This window comes from Chenopodium album, chromosome 8, assembly GCF_948465745.1.
Source record: "Chenopodium album chromosome 8, dcCheAlbu1.1, whole genome shotgun sequence".
NCBI lineage: Eukaryota > Viridiplantae > Streptophyta > Magnoliopsida > Caryophyllales > Amaranthaceae > Chenopodium > Chenopodium album.
Window position 1 is genome coordinate 40,436,152 of NC_137841.1, and position 19,562 is coordinate 40,455,713.

Below are 19,562 nucleotides of genomic sequence, written 5' to 3' on the forward strand. Positions count from 1 at the left end.
TAAAACCATAAAAACACCTTCAAAATTTTTATTATAAAAATAAATGAACCTGGCTCTGCTACCACTGTTGGGTTTTGATGAGTCCGACTCATCGCGGAATAAAACCCGACCCAAGATCACACTCGCAATTAATATAATTATTAACAAGAATTAAGGAAAGACATAATTACCTTCGATGTGCGCTTCGCTCGTACCCCGAGCTCTTACTTGAGAAAGCTTAAGTCTTACAACGGGCGAAAACCTCCTACGGTATCCACCCGCAGCACGACCCCGACTAGGTCTATTGCTTAGATGTTAGCTAAGCTCGACCAAAATACTCGAGTAATTATGGTTTACATGTTTTCTCGATGGAGACGCCTTTTCTAACACTTTACTCAAGTGAATAATCTCAACTCCCAAGGTTAGTATTTATAAACAAAGGCTCTCCAAAATTTCCATCATCTTTATATATGGGAGAAATGATAGAGTGAGAAAAAGAATGATTTAATTTAATTCTAAATTAAGTTAAATATTCATACAACAAGTAAACGACAAGGGGCACAAGAACAAGGAGGGTAGGTGGGAGGACCACGGAGACCAAGGTTGGTCATCTGCCCACCTCACGCCACATGGCAGCAGCCACCTTGTGCACCAAGGCTGTGTTGCTGTTGGGCCTCGTCGCAAGGCCTGGCTGGCTACCAGCCTTGTTGTTGGGCCTCGCTGCTCCATGCGGGCTGCTGCTAGGCCTTGCCGTAAGGCTCGGCTAGCAGCTAGCCTTACTAGGTGTTGCGCCCAACCCACACTAATTAAGGCCAACAATCATGCTGGGCCTAGTGCTGGGCGGCTTGGCAGCCCGCTAGGCCTAGCATGTTAGCCAGGCCCTTGTGCTACGACCATCATCCAACACGCACAAGGTCACCTAGCATGCTAGGCCCGAGTGGTATATCAAGACCTTTATACGCTAAGCATCCAGGCCTAGGTAAATATGTCGTTTGACTAATTAAGACAATTCACTTGACTCACGACGCTCGGTTTCGACGCTCTAAGCTCGAATTTCTAACGTCTAAATATTAATTACTCGAGCGACTTATTAATTCCTTCCGAATAAATTCGTCGTGTCGGTTCTTTAGTTGCTTGGTTGTGACCCAAAGGGTTCAATCAAGATTAAGTTGTAATATTAATTACTCATTAATATTACCGATTGGAAGCGGCCACCACCTAGGCATTTCGATCACTTGACCTCACTGAATAATTAGCTTTCTAATAATTTCGAACCCTCTATCGGAATAATACACTTGTTCGAAGGACACCATTCCTATTAGGCCAGTGTTCTCGTCTTGCAGCCTCTTAAGGTCACCCCAGGCCGACTGGATCTCACGCCTCTACCTTGGACGCCAGTCTTGGAAGCCAAAGAGCCTAAGGAGAAGCTACGGGCGAATGGACAAAATTAAGGGAATTGGCTAAGAATTCAGAAGACGAGTAAGTTTACCTCAACACAGCTGTTGATCATTGGACTGAGGTGGCCATCATGGATATCCCGGAACTTGTTTTGAGTCTTGCTTGGGACGACCTGCTGGATGGCGTCCCAGACGGCCTTGCGTTCGGTTCCAGTCAGAGAAGACCCAAGAAGCCGAGCATGCATCTCTTCAGAAATTTCTACAAAATAAAGAGAAGTTAGAATTCTAAATAAAAGTTTACTTAGAAGAAAAAGAAGATGAAGATGTACGAGTACCTTATGAGAGATGAGGAATGTTTTGACGTCTCTCAAGAGTGGGTGTCGGCAGAGGCTTCTCGTTCGCTTTAGGCGGAGACAACTGTCCTTCTTCTGCCTGGGAACTAGAGGCCCGAGTCCCCAGATACTTAATATGCGGAGTTAAGTCATGGTCGGTTGTGTTGTCCAGGGTCGGCTCTCCTTCCCCGTCCTTCTAGACGGGCTCGTCTCGGGCAACCTTGGACGGTTGTGGCTCCGAAGGCTTGGAGTCCCCACTAGGTGTCAGCTGGGGTTGCTCTCCTTTAGTTTGCGATAATGCAACCTGCGACCTTGCCCTGACCGCAAGTGTCCCTGAGGGGTCTTGGACGCCAAAACTTTGCGAGAATTGGACGACCTCTCGTCCTTTGAAGCCGATGTCGGTCTCTTCCTCACTGGCCTAGGGGTATCTGACTGAAAAACAATAGGAAACATTTAGTAAGGTTACCCAGTTCGAGTATAGAAGAGGAAAGAACCTCCGAAGTAAATCGACTCGGCAAATTTGCGGAACTCTCCCCCGACCGAGTAGGAGTTGTTTTGGGTGTTGTAGTCCCTCGGGAGAGTTACAGCTCGAGGACTGATCCAACTGCGCCTGTACCTGCAAAACAACGGAGACTTCGGGTGTTTGGAGCTCCGCCTTCGACGGTCAAGTTAGTACTTGAATATGAGTGGGAGAAAGTGTGGAAAATAAAGTGAGAACTTCTCGGATTCCGAGATCAGGTGTTTCTCTGATGTGAGAGAATGTAGAGTAGGTGTAATAAATGATTGAATGTAATGTGTCCCCAATTTTGGGGAATATCTCCCTATTTATTTGACCTAGATTTAGTGGACTGTGCCGTTTTACGGAGTTCTTGGGAATTGGGCCTTGAAGGCCGCAATTCAAGAAGCATCTGAGGTTGACACGTGTTAGCTGGCAATTATCCCAAATGGACCTTCCTAGGCTTGACACGTGGTCCTCTCTGATTGGTCCACGTGGACAGGGTAATTTTACCCAAAACATTTGTCCCTCACAGGTGACACGTGGCTGGCCACGTTGCGCCTTTGACACGCGGCAGCCAGTAAACGGTGAATAGTAAAACTATTTACCTTCTAGGGTTTTACAGGGATGCCCCTTCTTTTACCCTTCTATAAATAGAAGGTTTTACCCTCCCTCTCTCCCCATTTCACACCTAAAATTTGACTTTTTAGAGAGAGAAAGAGAGAGCTTTTAGAGAGAGACACTCTGCATCCGTTTGCCTGAGATTTTGTGTTTTTCGGCTACTTTTCAAGGAACACACCCGATCACCGCGTGTAGTAGTTTTTAGATTTCAATAGACAAGCTAAAGAGGATATTTTTTCCAGTGTTGAGAGAGTGCAAGAGGAAGTGAGAAAACACGACCTTCCATATCCCCAAAAGTTTATGAGGAACAAATTAGATGAACAATTTGGGAGATTTCTTGATATGTTGAAGGAGGTCCATCTTTTTATTCCTCTTACCGAAGCTATGACCCAAATGCCTAGATATTCCAAATTCCTTAAGGATATTTTGAGTGGCAAGAGAGAGTGCAATGAGGTAGATTCGGTAGAGCTTGGTGAGTGTTGTAGTGCTTTGATTCACAATGACTTACCAAAGAAGATGAAAGATTCGGGCAATTTCTCTATTCCTTGCAAGATCAAGAGTAAGTTGTTTAAAATGCTTTGTGTGACTTAGGTGCTAGTGTTAGCATTATGCCTTACTCGGTGTTCAAGAAGCTTAAGCTAGGAGAACTTCTTCCTACGAACATAAACTTGCAATTGGCCGATAGATCTATTAAGTTTCCAAAAGGAAGAGTTAAAGATGTTCCCCTTAGGATTGGTGGTTTCACAATTCCCGTAGATTTTATTGTGCTAGAAATTGAGGAGGATGACCACATTACTTTATTCTAGGGAGACCATTCTTAGCCACTTTGGGTGCTCTAATAGATGTTAAGGGTGGCCGTATCACTTTGAGAGTTGGTAATGAAAAAGAGAGTTTTAAGCTAAAACCAATGCATGAATCCTTGTCTTTTGTGAAACAAATCATGAATGATAATTTCCTTTGCTCCATTAATAATGTTTGTGTGATTAATTCTTCAACTAAAGGTGTTCATGAGATTTTTGATGATGTGCTTGTGAAGTTTGATGCCATGAAAGTTAGTGAAGAAGAAAAGCTTTCAAATGATATGGACGAAGAGGTTATTGACATTCCGCATTGGTTTGAGCTTTGCCCTCAAGAGGAGGAGGATGATTCCATGGATGTATATGGTGTGAAACCGTCTACAAAAAGAAACAAGGTTAAGAAGAAAGCAAGAGCTTCGAGGAAGAAGAGAATGAGATTGAAGTTGAAAAATGAGAAGGTTGTTTTTGAAGTGCAAGCAAGTGAAGTCTTGTCAAGCAACAACGAGAGGTTGCTTAAAAATGAAGGAGAAGTTGTTCTATCCGCTACCTTGGACAAGGTGGTGTTCTTTGACCCTCCATGATTTGGAGGAAGGGTCGAGCTTAGGACCATAAGCAAGCGCTTCCTGGGAGGAACCCGGAGATTTCTAACCTTTTCTTTTGTTTTCTATTTTCTTAATTTTCTTTCTTTTATTTTCTTTTCTTTCACTTATTTTTCTTTTGGAATTATAGGGTAATTCATGGAGATGGATTATTTTCTTTTGGAGCACGAGCATTGGATAGGAGTTTTTGCAGTTTTAGTGGTGATGTATGTTCGATTTTATCGAATTTTTGAGGCAACAAGGGGTAAGAAATATTAGTGAGGTAAGATAGGGAAATTGTGCTTAAGTTTGAAGAAAATTTGAATTTGGTGAGTTCATTGTGGTGCTACCATTATTTTAGGGGTGTTGAACCCGCATTCTTCATGTTTAGAAACTGATTGTTACGATGGGTTCAAAAATCCCGGGATGATATTGAACGATAAGCCCACAGATGAACGCACCAAAGAAGCAAAAGGCCGAGCTAGCTAGTGGCGCGGGCACTCTAGGGGAGTGCGCACGGGCGCGGGCGCGAACCCCTGTAGGCCGAGCCTTATTTTTCCTTCTTTTCCTCATTTCTTCTTCTTCCCTATCTCATTCAAACGCACACTCCTCTCATATTGCTTTTGAAACCGCTCAAACCCTAACCCCATTCATCAAATTTCATCAAAAATCAACAAACTTTCAATAAAAATCATCAATTCTTTCCACATTTTCATCCTTTTCAACAAAAACTACACTATTTTCATGTATCGCAAGCTTCAATATCTCTCATCCATTGTTGAAGAAATTTGGGCTTTTTCGTTTGTGAGGGAATTGGTGGCCAAAGCTTGTTCAATCTTGCATATTGTATGGTATAAACATATTCTTTTACTCTTAAATGCATAATTATATCATATAATTGCTAGTATTGGATTGTTGATAATTATGAATAGTAGTAGTATGAATTTTGGTAATTTTGATGATTGGTGTTGAATTTTGGTTGATTATATGTGTTTTTGTTGATTGTTATTGCCTCACATTGTATTGTTTGATGTTTGTGTAGCTAAATTGATCGTAATTGTTGAGAATTGTTGAGGTCAGATTTTTGGTAGTGCTACATTGATATTGTTGAGCATTGGTTTTTGGTTCCTTTGTGATTGGTGTATGGTTGAAATGCATTTGTTGACTTGTGATAGGTTGTCGTACACCTGTCAAAAATAAATTCCTAACAAAACCAACTAACAATGTAGTAGGGTATGTAGGGTCGAATCCACAGAGAGATGGTATTCAATCTAACCTCTAAGAAATTGGAGAAACTAAACTATGTCACGAAATTGGGATAGGGAAGCAGTCTAAATTAAAATAGGAATAAAACAATTGATAAAAAGACCTAGGGTTGTGGTTCACCATGCTTATAGTTCTAAATCTATCAAATATCAATAACAATTCAATCAATCCATTATCTAGAGCAATTGCTAAGCCTACGGTCAGGTCTTAACGCTATCAATTCAACATATGTAGTTCGGCCGCTAACATAATCAAAATTGCTAATTGTAGGTAAGCCTCTAAAAGTAACATCTTTTGATTCAAACTCTTATTAACAAAAATTAATCAAACAATTGATCAGGTTGCAAGATTAACAATAAAACACTATCAATTAGAGAAATTAATAATCAAAATATTAAAAACACCAATCAAGATTCATTGTATAAACATGGATTCCCAAACCCTAGAAATAAACTACTCTAGCATGAAATAAATAATTAAAACTAGAAATAATAAAGAAAGCATAATAAAAAGTAAAGAAATAAAATTACCTCTATAAATTAAAGTAACAAATTCAAGGACAAATCCATGGAGTTGTCCATGAAAAACTAGGGCTAAAGAGAAAGCTAAAACGAACGTAAAATAAAAAGTATAAAAAGGCATAAGGGAAAAATAATAATCCCTTGAGATATTTATAATATCCTAAAACTAATCTAAAAATAATTACAGAAAAGTAAAATATAAATTACACAAGTTGTCAAACGATTGGACGATAGAAGATGACGTGGCACGAAGATGCTCAATGGAATCGAGGGCCAAGAAAAAGACGTGCTACGATGCCCCTTGCTTGCTGCTTTCGTGGGTAAACTGGAGCTATAGCTCCCTGGTCGAGAGAGCTCTCGCTCGGGGCTGCTATTGCTCGAGGCCTATGCGAGCTACCTTGCGAACTCTCGCTTGGGGCTACTGGGCATTGTGTCAACTTTACAGGCTTGTAACTTCTGATTTATATGTTTTATATAGGCGTGTAACCTACTGTTGGAAAAGCTCTTCAAGTCTAGTTTCCAACGCAATTTGAATCGCTTCAATCCGATCTGTAGAACTCAAGTTATGATCAAAAGAGTGACCAAAGGTCTGTTTTGCCACTTTGTAAAACATCGTTTAACTTTGTTTCTAACTCAAATTCAATTCCGAAAAGTGCATAACAACCCTTGTGGATGATATATTCATTCCTCATGCATATAAATCTCAAAATCAACATTCACGAACATGGTATCTACGATTAATAAGCTCGATTCGTCGGCTTCCATATAAATATCATCCGAGTCAACTCCAAACACTTCGAAAGCGTCCAAATGTCTATCAAATCACATGAAACATTAAGAAAAACACAAACGGAGCGTAATAGAGTACAAAACAAACAACTTATGTATTTACGACCTAAAAAGCGACTAAAAGACCTAAAAAGCAACTATAAACTTAGCATAAACGTGCCTATAAATCCTATATAAATATGACTCATCAAATTCCCCCAAGCTAAACCGTTGCTTGTCCCCAAGCAACACTAGACTCAAGACGGAGAAACAAGACAAATAGGACTTCCAGGGAACCAGAATAAGACCGACTCGACTCTTGAGCAAACAATCAAACCAAAGTTATCAAGACCAAAATTTAGCTCGGATACAAATAGAACCACTTAACATCACGATCCACAATTGAAACCAAACTTGGCCACAAACGATTTCCCAATCAAGCTAGTCTTTGCCTCACACCTTGTAGACGCAACATAGGGTAATTTGACGATAGCAAGAAATAATGTTCACTCAATCACAAAACAGACATGCCGATCAAAAGGACTTTATAAGCTTGTAATGGGGCTAAGGTAAGGGGGTAGGATAATATTTAGGAAAATGTGAGTAAAAAGCCAACTTGGGGAGCAAAAACATATATAAATTTGACCAAATAATGATCTCTTCTCCAATTGATATCACCAACTTTCTCCAAACATAATAAAAAACCAAGATTGAAATCAACTATACATCGTCATGAATAATTTTTTTCTTTCTTTTCCTTTTTCTTTGCCTCTTTTTTCAATTATTCGGCTTTTTCGATGAAGTACATATAAACAAGTCAACTCCAAACACTTCGAAAGCGTCCAAATGTCTATCAAATCACATGAAACATTAAGAAAAACACAAACGGAGCGTAATAGAGTACAAAACAAACAACTTATGTATTTACGACCTAAAAAGCGACTAAAAGATCTAAAAAGCAACTATAAACTTAGCATAAACGTGCCTATAAATCCTATATAAATATGACTCATCAACTTGCATTGGTGGTGATTGTGTAAATTTGGGATTGCCCGATTTTGGTAGTGAGTTGTTGCTTGACGGTATTGGTAAAGGAGTTTGATTGAGGCATTCTAAATTGTTGGTTGGAGTTTCTTGTGGTGATTGTGGTATATTGTGATTGGATTGTTGAGTTACTATCTTTGAGAATTCACCATGTCTAAACACATCAAAAACCTCCTCAAGAAACGAAAAACCAATGTAACTATTGAAGAACCCGCTCCTTCCCCCTCTACATCATAACCTCGTTAACCTACCCCTATCCCCAAACTACGAATTACCGACCCCATTCAAAAAGCTAGATACACCAAACTCAAAGAAAACCATTCCCTTAAACCTTCCCGACACTACTTCCAAGCAGACATGATTAAGTTGGGAATTGATGAAAATTTAAGGGAATTGCTTAACAACCTTCGTATGGGATCTTTCGTGAGCCGGAGCTTCCGTACCTTTGTTCAACCGACTTTGGATTTCTTGGCCACGGTTGATCTTGTGGTGGCCGAAGGTGGTTACTACTCTGTTCGGTTTCAGCTCTTCAACATTCAATTTGATCAATCCCTTGAAGAGTTCAATGCGGCTCTAGACTTCGATCCAAACTCAGATATTTTGGATCTCGAGGTCTTTTTCAATGATGAATATGATCAAAATTCATGGTGGGACGACATTTCTGGGTGTGGTGACTTTGTGACCCAGTATGCCAAGATTAGTAAGGTGTATCAGTCATGTCTCCGGGTTCTCCATCGGCTTTTGAGGTATTCGATGTTTCTGAAGCAATAATTGGGAAAGATGAGTCAGTTGGAGCTTCAGATTCTTTGGGTGGATACTCGTGCGGAGTACCAAGGTCGCCTAAATTTGGGGTACACTTTTTTCAAGTATTGCCAAGGATTGCAAGATATGTATCCGGCAAGATCCCTTGTGGGAGCATGGTCATAAGGCTAGTGACTAACCTTGAGCTCGGGCATTATTTGCCGTCTTGCACTCTGGTGGGGGATTTTGATTCTCTCTACCTCGACGTCCGACAATTGAAGCAAATCCAAATCTTGGCAAAGAATGATGACGACGAGGTGTTTGATTGGCTAAGGGATAACCCGCATTGGTGCTATCTCCCTAACCCCTCCTTGACTTCTCTCCACCGTGAGAATGTGGCAAACATTTGGCATGTCTCCAAAAGTCATCGCCCTCCCTAATATGATGATGATGAGGAGATGGGTAAAGAAGAGGAAGAAGAGCCATAACAACAACAACAACAAAATAAAACAACAACAACAACAACAACAACAACAACAACAACATCAAGAGCAACATCACCAATTTGCTAACTCCGACTTGGATGCCCTTAGTGCTCAAATGAAGGGCATGCAAATCCGGTTGGAGGGCATGTATTATTAAGACTTTGAGGCCCTCTATTCTCATATGAGAGGGATTTCGGAGATGCAACAAGGTATGTTTCTCCAACAACAACATTTGTATGATGCGAGTGTTAACCGAGGAGATATCACTCCCCCAGTTAACTACCCTTACTTTCCACCCTAATATGGTCCTATACCATCTTTTGGAGGTGATGGGGTACCTACGTACCCATATTGGCAAGGACCCCCGGGGTCCAACACCAAGACTCGCTCATTCCCCGATGAGCACGGTAACTATGATTACCGTGTTCCCGGTAGGAGCGAGTATAGGGGTGATCCTAACTACCCATATGTACACCCCGATCACCCACTACCGCTCGCCTTGCCCGAGAAATTCACTCCCCTTGCCCCTTGGCAACAAGATAACTTTATGGGGCATTATGGTTTGCCACCCGGTTATACCGGGGGATGGGATCCTTATGGTCCCCCATCCGGATTTTCCTATGATGGGGATAACAATGATGGCCCCGGGCCGAGTGGTAGTGGTAGCTAGTTCCCTCATTTTTGTGCCATATGCCTCCATCCCTTGTCTTATATGTGCTTGCTTTGTATTGATGGGATGTTGAGATGTATCTATGATTAGCTTGGGGGAATTTTTCCTTTGCTTAGGGGTTTGTCTCGGTGGCCGATTTGTTGTTGAAACTCACCTTGTTTCTTTTGCCTCTTTGTATGATGGTCTTTTTCTTGATTCCTCTTTGATGGTGTTTGCTCATTCTTGATCTTGTTGTTGTTGTGATGATGATGCGTAAATTGCTCCCTAGAATCCAAACCCCTAATATCCAAATCCCGTTAATCCAAACCCTTGAATCCAAATTTTGTAGTTTAGTACTTTGTTGATTAGTTAGATGTTTAGTTGGTTCTTTAGTTTTTATTTTCTTACTTTTTCTTTCTTGACATTTTAGTTTCGCTTATTTTTGCTTTCTTTCCTTTTCCTTTTCTTTTCTTTTCTTTTGTTATGAAGTTACTAACCGTTTTCTTTGTCTATAGTTCTCTTTTCCATTTTTGTTCTCTAATGGCTTTGATGATGATGCTTTGTTTCTTGGAGCTTCATGAGGTGGCTGATTCTTCACCTTTACTATTTTTAGCATTGCTCGGAAGCCGGTGAGATCTTTCTTATTTTTCATTATTCTCTTTTATTTTCTTGGATGCATAGTTTAGGATTTGTTTTAGGAAAAGTTGAATGGTTCGAGGATGGATGCTTTTAACACCTAGAGTATTTGGGATCATTGGCGATGTTGTCATTTGATCACTTGTTTGTTGATTGGGAATTATATGTTTAACTTGCATATTCGTTCCATTCTTTATTTTCCTTCTTTTCCTTTATCTATGTTTTTCTTTTTCTCCTTTCTTATCTTTTATTTTTCTTTCTTCTTGTTTTTGGTTTTTGGTATGTTTTAAGGCTTTATTTGTCACTTTTTGTTTTTCCTTTGAATTGGACTATATACAACCAATTTTTGCTTTTGAATGAATATCTTCATAAATGGTATGGGTATGCACGGTTTGAGAATATGCTTAGTTGACTCTAGGATAGGTGTATGCTAAGGTAGCATGTTTTAGAACTAGGAGGATAATGAAACCAGATTCTACTTATTTGTGGCATGTTGGTAGTTGCTTCCTATGGTATATTTGACACCTATAATGAGTTTTTGCTACATCCATGTGAGGTTCATCATTTTTCAAGCCTTCTACATATTTTGCATGAGCGGCATGGATCCTTGACTATTGCGGACCTAATCTTGAATCTTGACTCATAATTCTCAAACACGAGACCGAACCATCTAGGGATTTCGAGGTGGTAATTTTTCTTTTCTAGGTTAATTTTCTTCTTTTAGTTCATTAGGTTTACATTTGCCTTCTTGCTAACCATTTGAGCCTTTTCCCTTCTTTTCAAGCCACATCTTTAGACCTTTGAGCCTTTCGTTTCTTTTTGTTCAATTTTTTGTTTTTGTGAAGCAAATGGCCATGTTTTTGGAGTTTGTGGTATATAAGTATGGATATTGGTTCCTTTTGTAAAAAAGCTTGTGTTTTGTGTATATTTCGTGAATAATGGCAAATGATTGATGGAAAAAGATGTCATAAGTGTAAAAAAAGGCAAGGACTTAATAAATGCATAATTGTAAAAGCCGTCCTAAGTTAAAGAGGCATGGACATTTGCTTTGAAAGAATTGAAAATATACAAAAATAAAAAAGAATTGAAAATAAGAAAAATCAAAAATATTTTGATGTGATTCTTTTCCCTTTTCAAGCATTAAGGACAATGCTTCCTTTAAGTTTGGGGGAGAAGCGTATACGCTTTTTGTATATATGATTGTGGTTATAGCTTTGAATAAGCTTGGGGAAGTTAGTTTGTTTTTGTTTGGCGATTGCTTGGTTATGAGGAGAAGGTTTAATCACCCTTTGCTTCACTAATTAGGAATACCGCTAAATTTTAAAATTTTAGCCTACCCCTAACCCTTTTTGCCCTTACGTTACAACCATTGGGAAAAACCTTTCGACTTATAGGTTGAGTCAAATTTCGAGGGAGGACATTATGAGTTAAAGCCTAAAGAGAGGGGAATACCATAGTCAAGACGTCGTGTAGCCCAAAAACGTGTTCTTTTCCGGCTCCTTTGAGGAGCTATTGAGATGCTCATTAGAGGGAGATTTGAGACTATAGGGAGAACGCGGTAAGATCGAACGGGATGAAGGTGAATTGTGATAACTAGTTCTCTATGCTTAGCATACTCTATGTTTCAATCAACCTCGGATATCTTGAAACGTGCATACCCCTATTGCTTAAGAAAGATGTTTATCATTTGAAATGTGGTCATTTTGTAAAGTCTAATTCGTAAAAGTTTCAATTTTGTTTTTCTTTCTTTTATTTTCCTTTTTGTTGTTTGCCTCATGTATGTTGGTGGAGAGTTATAGGTTAAGCTCTTAGGAAACCTGTACAAGACCTCACTTGTCCTCATAGGCGACTTTGGGGTTTCAAGGGCTTGTTGTAGCTAAAAACAACCGTGATTCCTATGTTAGTGAATCTTAGTGTATATTCCCGTCTTATGTCTTTCTTTTTCTTTTTGAATAAGTATTTCATCCTTATTATTTCTTGCTTTGTTTTGCTCGAGGACGAGCAAAAGTTTAGCTTGGGGAATTCGACAAGTGTCATTTTTGGCACTCATTTGGTTTTTTTTAGGGTGAATTTCATGTTATTCTATAGCTCTTTTACTTAGCTTTTCCTTAATTTTACTCATTATTTCTTTTAGTTTGCATTTTCTTAGTTGGATTTCTTTCTGTATGCATTTCTTGGTTAATTTCTTATTCTCTCTTTTATTTGCTTGTTTTCCTTTATTTTTTCAGGTTAAGGTCGTTATCCAAGTTTGACATTGATTAGGATGTCTAATGTTCTCTATTGGAATCTCAAGCATGGAGAAGTGCAAGTTCCTAAAGTCCTTAAGCTGTGCAATCAAGCCGTGGGAGCATGGTTTCTAGCGTTGAACCCACAAACATGGAGTTTATAAACTGCTAGGTCCCGTGTTTATCAAGAGCATTAAATGGAACGCACGAGGAGCATCGGCTTGATAGGGAAGAGGGCTGCCCTGTTCCCAGGCGCGGGCGCGCGGACTGGTGGTGCGGGCGCGCCTCTCTCGGGCGCGGGCACGTCTGTCTGGGTCTCTGTTTTGTACCTAGATTTGCGCGGCCGCGCTCTCCCTTATAGTTGACCGCGCCTGTACGGGTTTATTTGGGGACGATCTAACTAACTTCTCTTAGTTAGTTTTACTATATATAGATTTTCATTCTATTTTTAGAGAGGGGAATTTTATTCAGAAATTAGAATAGAATTAGAATTATAATTTTAGAGATAGAAACTCGAGATTGTAGAGAGAGAAGTTCTTGATTGATGATTGAAGATTGGTATTTCTAGCATTTTCTCCATTGAATTGAAGCAAGTTTGTAAGGATTTCTTTTACTTTAATGCAATCTTTAGCTTATCATTTCAATTGTTTTGTTGATTGTTCAAGTTTGAATTGAATTTGTGATTGAATTAGTTTTATTGATATGATGATGATGAAATTGTTGATTAGCTTAGTTTTGATCTTGATTTCAATGGATTGTGAGTAGTTCTCTTGCTAGGGGAATGGTAAAGCATATATGAGTAATGGATTGATGCTAATTGGGGGAAATTGATGGAGTTGATGTTGTGATTAAAATGGTTGATTGATTTAGTGCATGTGTGTGATTAATTGAAGAGTAGCTAACTTTCATTGTTACACTAGAATGCATTGTAACCTCGCATTGATACGAAAAATTGATTTGTGGCTTGCTTTTGTCAATTGAGTAGGTTTGCAAGGTTCCTAGTAAGAGTCTTGTAGTTGACGCTAGCTTGACCTCTAGGAGATTAGCCTACCTTACTCTCTTGATTGCTTAATTGATTTTCCCCCGCAATACTCGACTTAGTCATCTCCAATCCCAATTAGCTATATCTATTCCGAGTATATGCGGATCCTAACCTGAGTGCTTGATTAATTTGATTTCATTTCGATTGTTTGATTCTTTGGAATATACACACCTCACTTCATTGCTTCGAAATAGCTTAACTTTGACATTAGCATTCACCTCCCATTCATAGTGGTTCGACCCTCGACTTACTCTATGCTTGGTATAGGGGTGTGTTAAGAGATTACAAATTTTGTTTTGACCGAGGGTAGATTAGTTTTCAACGACCTAGTCTCCACCCTAGATCAGACACCATATTCGATGGGGAAGACGGCAAGGACGATGCCTCATACTTGGTGTCTAATGAAGGGGAGTCAGGCGACAAGGAAGCCGAGAGATCCGGTTCAGAGGCATCTGTCTTAGACCAAGAGGACATTACAGCTGAGTATCAATAGCCGGCAAAAGGGTCGAATCAGCCAAATCCCTTAAAAACTAAAATACGTCCTAGGGACTTCGCTGTTATGTAAAGCAGCTTTAGAATCTTTGCAGATGCACACCCGATAGTAGAGGGGTGGAGAATAGAGGCTCCCCCGCCCGAGACAACTATTTCCTGGGAGAACAACATTGAAAATGGCGACAACTATTTCGGCCGCTATGAGGTTGTCATTAAAGCCGACCTCCGCTTCCTCATTCACAACGGGATTAAAAGAAATTTGAAGGGGTATGACGTGGGCGTCTGGCGACTCACCCCAAACTCATGGCTCAATATACTGGGTTTCATTGCTGCCTGTGAGTATCAAGATATTGAGCCAAAATTTGCTGCATTTGCTGATATGCACTATATGAGCCGGGCCCCAGACGGACATGGTGCATGGTACACTCTAACTACACATCCGGAATATTTGATGACCTTGAACAAGCCTTCCAAATGGTCTGACTAGAAGGACAGATTCTACTTGGTCTGCTCTCCAACTTTGGGGCACAACCGGTTCCTTCGCCGGTACAATAAGGACCCGGAGCTGCTCGGGAAGAAGTGTGCCCTGCCCCGGATGTCTTATAGGGCTTATGAGCAAATTATGGGGTCGGGCTTCTTTAAAACTACCACCATGCCCTTAGAGGACGGGACTCAAATAATCGTTCCTAAGAACTGGATACCCCATCCGGACTTCATTAAGAACGAGGCCTTCCTCTCTGCCTGTGGGCTTAGCCCTATGTTTAAGCGGGGTAAACTTATAACACACCCGACATTTTGCCGTCTGTATTGATATCTTTGTTTTTTTTTCTTCTTTTAAACAACTATTTCCTTTGTTTCTTCAGAAGAAGGGAAGAAAATGGTGCCTCCAGAAATGATGCCTGCTAAGTCGGCTGCTCAACTGAGGAAGGAGCAGGTTCTGGAGAGGAAGGCGGCCTTGGAGGCCAGGGAAGCCAAGAAGGGAGGGGTAAGCCGCCGGCTGTACCCCCTTTGTTCAACTTACGAATTACCCGGCAGTATCACTTCTGTATAGGATAGCTCCCGCTGAACTATCGCCCAGCCCCCAGGATGCGCACTCACTGCCGAGAAGGCAATTAAGGAAGGCTCATTAGGCCGGTAGAGTCAGCCCGCAGGGCTGAACAGGCTGAAATCTCCATGAAGGAGATGGTACTCCTATAAATAAAGGGTAAAGTACAACGGAAAAGAGGTTAGACACTCAATTTATTACACTTTCTATATATCTCTAAGTACACTTTCTCTCTCTAAACATTCTCTAACTTAAACTTCAGAGGGGGGTTCCTCGAGCCACCCCCGAGGGCAGTTCATGTGTGCTACCGTGTGTAGGTTGTTGACGGGACCCAGCTCACCCAGCAGAACCCTTGGATCCATACCTGGAACAATTGGCGCTAGAAGGAGGGGAAGGATCCATGTTAGCTAGGGACTAGTTAACAAACCACCATGGCCGGAGAAGAGGCTGTACAAACATCCATAACCAAAACCAACGACGTCAATCAAACACCGTAAAAAACACCAATAGCAACTGTTGATCTCAAAGGATCCATCGAAAAACCCTAATCGACCATCTCAAAGAAATCCAACCCCATCGGATCGGCATCGGCTGCAGTTAAAGTGGTGTCAAAATCGGCCGATCCGACAGGATCCAGTTCCATTTTCAAATACGGAATGTCGTTAGCAGGCACGAACAATGAGCCCGTTGTTTCAGCACCTGTACCCAGAAACCGCATCCCGTAAACATGCCAGCCATTCTGCAGAACCTCTCCAAGTGCAGTAAAGAGCAGCTGGCAGCAATGACGACAGTTCTTGCCAATAAGGGTAGGGGAGCAAGCCCGTCACCGATAGTGGTAGCTGCGGAGCTCGTAATAAAAAAGTCAACGCCCACAACCCTCACCCCCGAGCAGAAGGAGCTCGTCTAGCTGAGGAAAAGGGTATTGGAGTTGGAAGCTCGCAATCTTAATCGAGAATGGAGTGTGGAAGAGGTAACCCAGGCTCAGATCAGCTTGAAGAAGCGAGTTCCCCGCAGTAGGTCGCCAGCCTCAGAGCGGGGACCCAGCCCGAAAAGAGACAAGCGAGCGCGAATCCAAGTTGTTCCAAATGATTCCCCATTTTTCCGGGAGATTCTGGAGGAACCGAAGGAGAAAGTAAAGATGTCGAGCTGTAGATACAATGGAACCACAACACCTAAGAGCCACATATCAGCTTTTGAGAATCACATGGTACTCTACACCATGACGAACTCAGTTTGGTGTAAAGCATTCTCGCCAACTCTGGAGGGGCTGGCAGCGGAGTGGTATGGAGCCATTCCCAAATGTTCCGTGTACTCGTATAACCAGCTGAAGAGAATGTTCATGGAGCATTTCATAACCCTAGTAGACCGAACTAAGATGACAACTGAGCTGATGTCATTAGTTTAGGGGAAGGACGAACCCCCGAGGGAGTTCATCACCAGATTCAACAAAGAGGCAGCAACCATCCCAAACATGAGTCAGGAGGTAGCACTACTAGCAATGCAGAGTGGCTTGCTACCGGGCTTACCATTCAGAGCGTATATGGGGCGTAAAAGCCTCAAAACGCTAGCTGAAGCGCTGGGTAAAGCGCACGAGTTCATCAAAGCAGACGAAACTGACAGAGGAATGCTGAGTAGGAAGACACCGGGCGACTCAGTTAAGCAGGCAGAGAACACACCCAGGGTTGACCAGCCGAGCAGGGCCGAGCAAAGTCATAGAGAAGCGGACAAAGCAGTGGGGGTGAGAAGGTCAGATCAAAAGAAAGGGCCAAGACCTGGAAGGTTCGACCAGTATACCCCAGTAACCCACTCTAGATCTCATATCTTCAGCGTGAACAAAGCTGATGATAAGTGGCAGAGACCTCCAAGGATGGTCAATAGGAATCGTGATACCAGCAAGTGGTGTGACTTTCATAGAGACCATGGCCACACCACTGATGAATGCACACACCTGAAGGATAACATAGAGGATCTAGTCAGGAGAAGGTACCTAAATAAGTTTAAGCAGCACGACGACCCTCCCAGAAGAAGGGACAAGGATAGAGCAGGCCGCGCTGACCGCAGAGGGGGCCATAGGGGTCCCGCTGGGGACGGGGACAGTGATGGTAAGCTAGACGGCAGAGTATATGTGATTAGTGGAGGTCCAGTGCATGGAGGAACAGTGAACAAAGCACGGGCCGACCTGCGGGCGATGATACATCAGATAAACTACAATGAGAAGCGTATGTAGATGGATACCTCTTCCCTCGCAGCCACGAGCCACGTTTGACGAGTATGACCAGGAAGGCATAATTTACCCTCATGATGATCCACTGGTAGTGACAATGAGAATTGCGAACTGGGAGGTGGACAGGATATTCATAGATGGAGGCAGCTTAGCCAACATCATATACATCAGCGCGTTCAATGAGCTGAAGTTGGACAAGAAGGATCTTAAAAGGGTGAGTTACGAAGTCACCGGGTTTAATGGATCAGGGCTGACCCCGGAAGGTATAATCGAGCTCTCAGTTCGAGTGGGGGAGAGGTCAAAAAGGCGTGATGTTCGAGCATAATTCCTTGTGATAAAATCTCCTTCGCCCTATAATGTGATCATGGGCAGACCGCTCATTCACAAGATAGGCGGAGTGGTATCCACCTACGACCTCGCCATGGCCTACACAACTAATGAAGCCAGAAGAAATCTCAACAATGTTACATAATTTTGCTAAAGCAGCCTGCAAGGACCAGGCAGCAGCCAACCTCAGAACGAAGGTCCGCTGAGCAGGCTGAGAGGAAGTCAAGAAAAAGGAAGCGCGAAGAATATCATAGGGAGAAGGATAAACAGAAGCTAGCAATGGAAAACTTTGAGCCCGCAAAGGAAGAAATGGCTAGGCCACTCCCCAGTGGGGAGCATGTCACAGTTGAGCACACATAGGGTGACCCCTCGAGAACGATGAAGATCGGGAAAGACATCGATCCTGGAGTAGGGGTACACCTCATAGAGCTGCTGAGAAGGAACAAGGATATTTCGCATTCTCCACAGATGAGATGCCCGGAATTGACCCTGCAGTCATGGTCCACAGGCTGAATGTGAAGAGAGATGTAAAGCCAGTTAGGCACAAAAAACGAAGCTTCTCCACAGAGAAAAATCAAGCAATCCAGGAGGAAGTGGAGAAACTCTTGGAAGCAGGATTCATCGAGCCTTGCGATTACCCAGAGTGGTTAGCCAACGTGGTCATGGTGAAAAAAGCAAATGGCCACTGGAGAATGTGTGTTGATTTCACAGATCTCAACAAGGCATGCCCAAAAGACTACTACCCGCTGCCGCGGATTGACCAGCTGGTGGACTCAACCAGCGGGCACGCCTTGCTAAGCTTCATGGATGCCTTCTCTGGGTACCATCAGATCAGCCTGCATGAACCAGACCGACAGAAAACCGCATTCATCACCGAAGGAGGAGTGTACAATTACATAGTTGTGCCCTTCGGGCTGAAGAATGCTGGGGCAACCTTTCAGAAGACAATGGATAGAGTGTTCATGCACCAGAAGGGTAGAAATGTTGAGGTATATGTTGACGACTCAATTGTTAAGAGTGTCACGCAGGCAGGGCATATCATGGATCTAGAAGAAACATTTGCTACCTTGAACAAGTACAAAATCAAACTCAACCCGAAGAAATGTGTCTTCGGAGTGAGCTCGGGAAAGTTCTTAGGTTTCCTAATCAGCGAGAGAGGAATAGACGAAAATTCGGAAAAGGTTGAAGCAATTCTAAACTTTTCGGAGCCTAAGTGCATTAAAGATATCATGCGGTTGATAGGCAGAATGGCCGCGCTGACCAGGTTCATTAGCAAGTCAGCGGACAAGGCTTTGCCGTTCTATCAGCTACTGAAAGGAAACAAAGAATTTAAGTGGGGGGCTACAGAAAAAGAAGCCTTTGAGGGTATTAAGGAGCATCAAACCAAGCTCCCAACAATGATCAGCCCGGAGCCGAGAGAAAAATTGCAGCTGTACATCTCCGCATCAATTCTGAGTACGAGTTCGAAGTCAAACCTAGGGCAGCCATCAAGGCACAAGCCTTAGCATATTTCATCATGGAAGCCTCCTATGAGGAGAAGGAGGATGACATTGGGGTCTAGAAGGTAGAAGTAGACGGATCCTCAGCCCAAACAGGGAGCGGAGCAGGAGTCATAATGACATCCCCAGAGGGAAATGTATTTGAGTACGCCATAAAATTCAAGTTCAAAGCATCAAACAATGAAGCAGAGTACGAGGCAGCGCTGGCAGGCCTGCATATGAGCATCGCGGCCGGAGCCCGCAAAGTCAACTTGCAGACTGATTCTCAGCTCGTCGCCAGCCAACAGCAGGGAGCGTATGAGATTAGAGAAGCCGCTATGCTGAAATATGTAACTAAAGTAAAGGAGTTGGCAGCCCAACTGGTTCACTTTCAGATAGACTTGTTTCCCAGAGCAGGA

General features: G+C 42.2%; 1 protein-coding gene across 1 annotated transcript; it reads left to right on the top strand.

Annotated features, from left to right (window-relative positions):
- Nucleotides 1–3,209: 3,209 nt before the first annotated feature.
- Nucleotides 3,210–3,631, top strand: LOC145642948 (uncharacterized). The gene is made up of 2 exons (XM_081694106.1): nt 3,210–3,297; nt 3,417–3,631. Exons 1-2 carry the CDS (start codon nt 3,210–3,212, stop codon nt 3,629–3,631), a joined length of 303 nt encoding a protein of 100 aa, XP_081550232.1.
- Nucleotides 3,632–19,562: the final 15,931 nt, after the last annotated feature.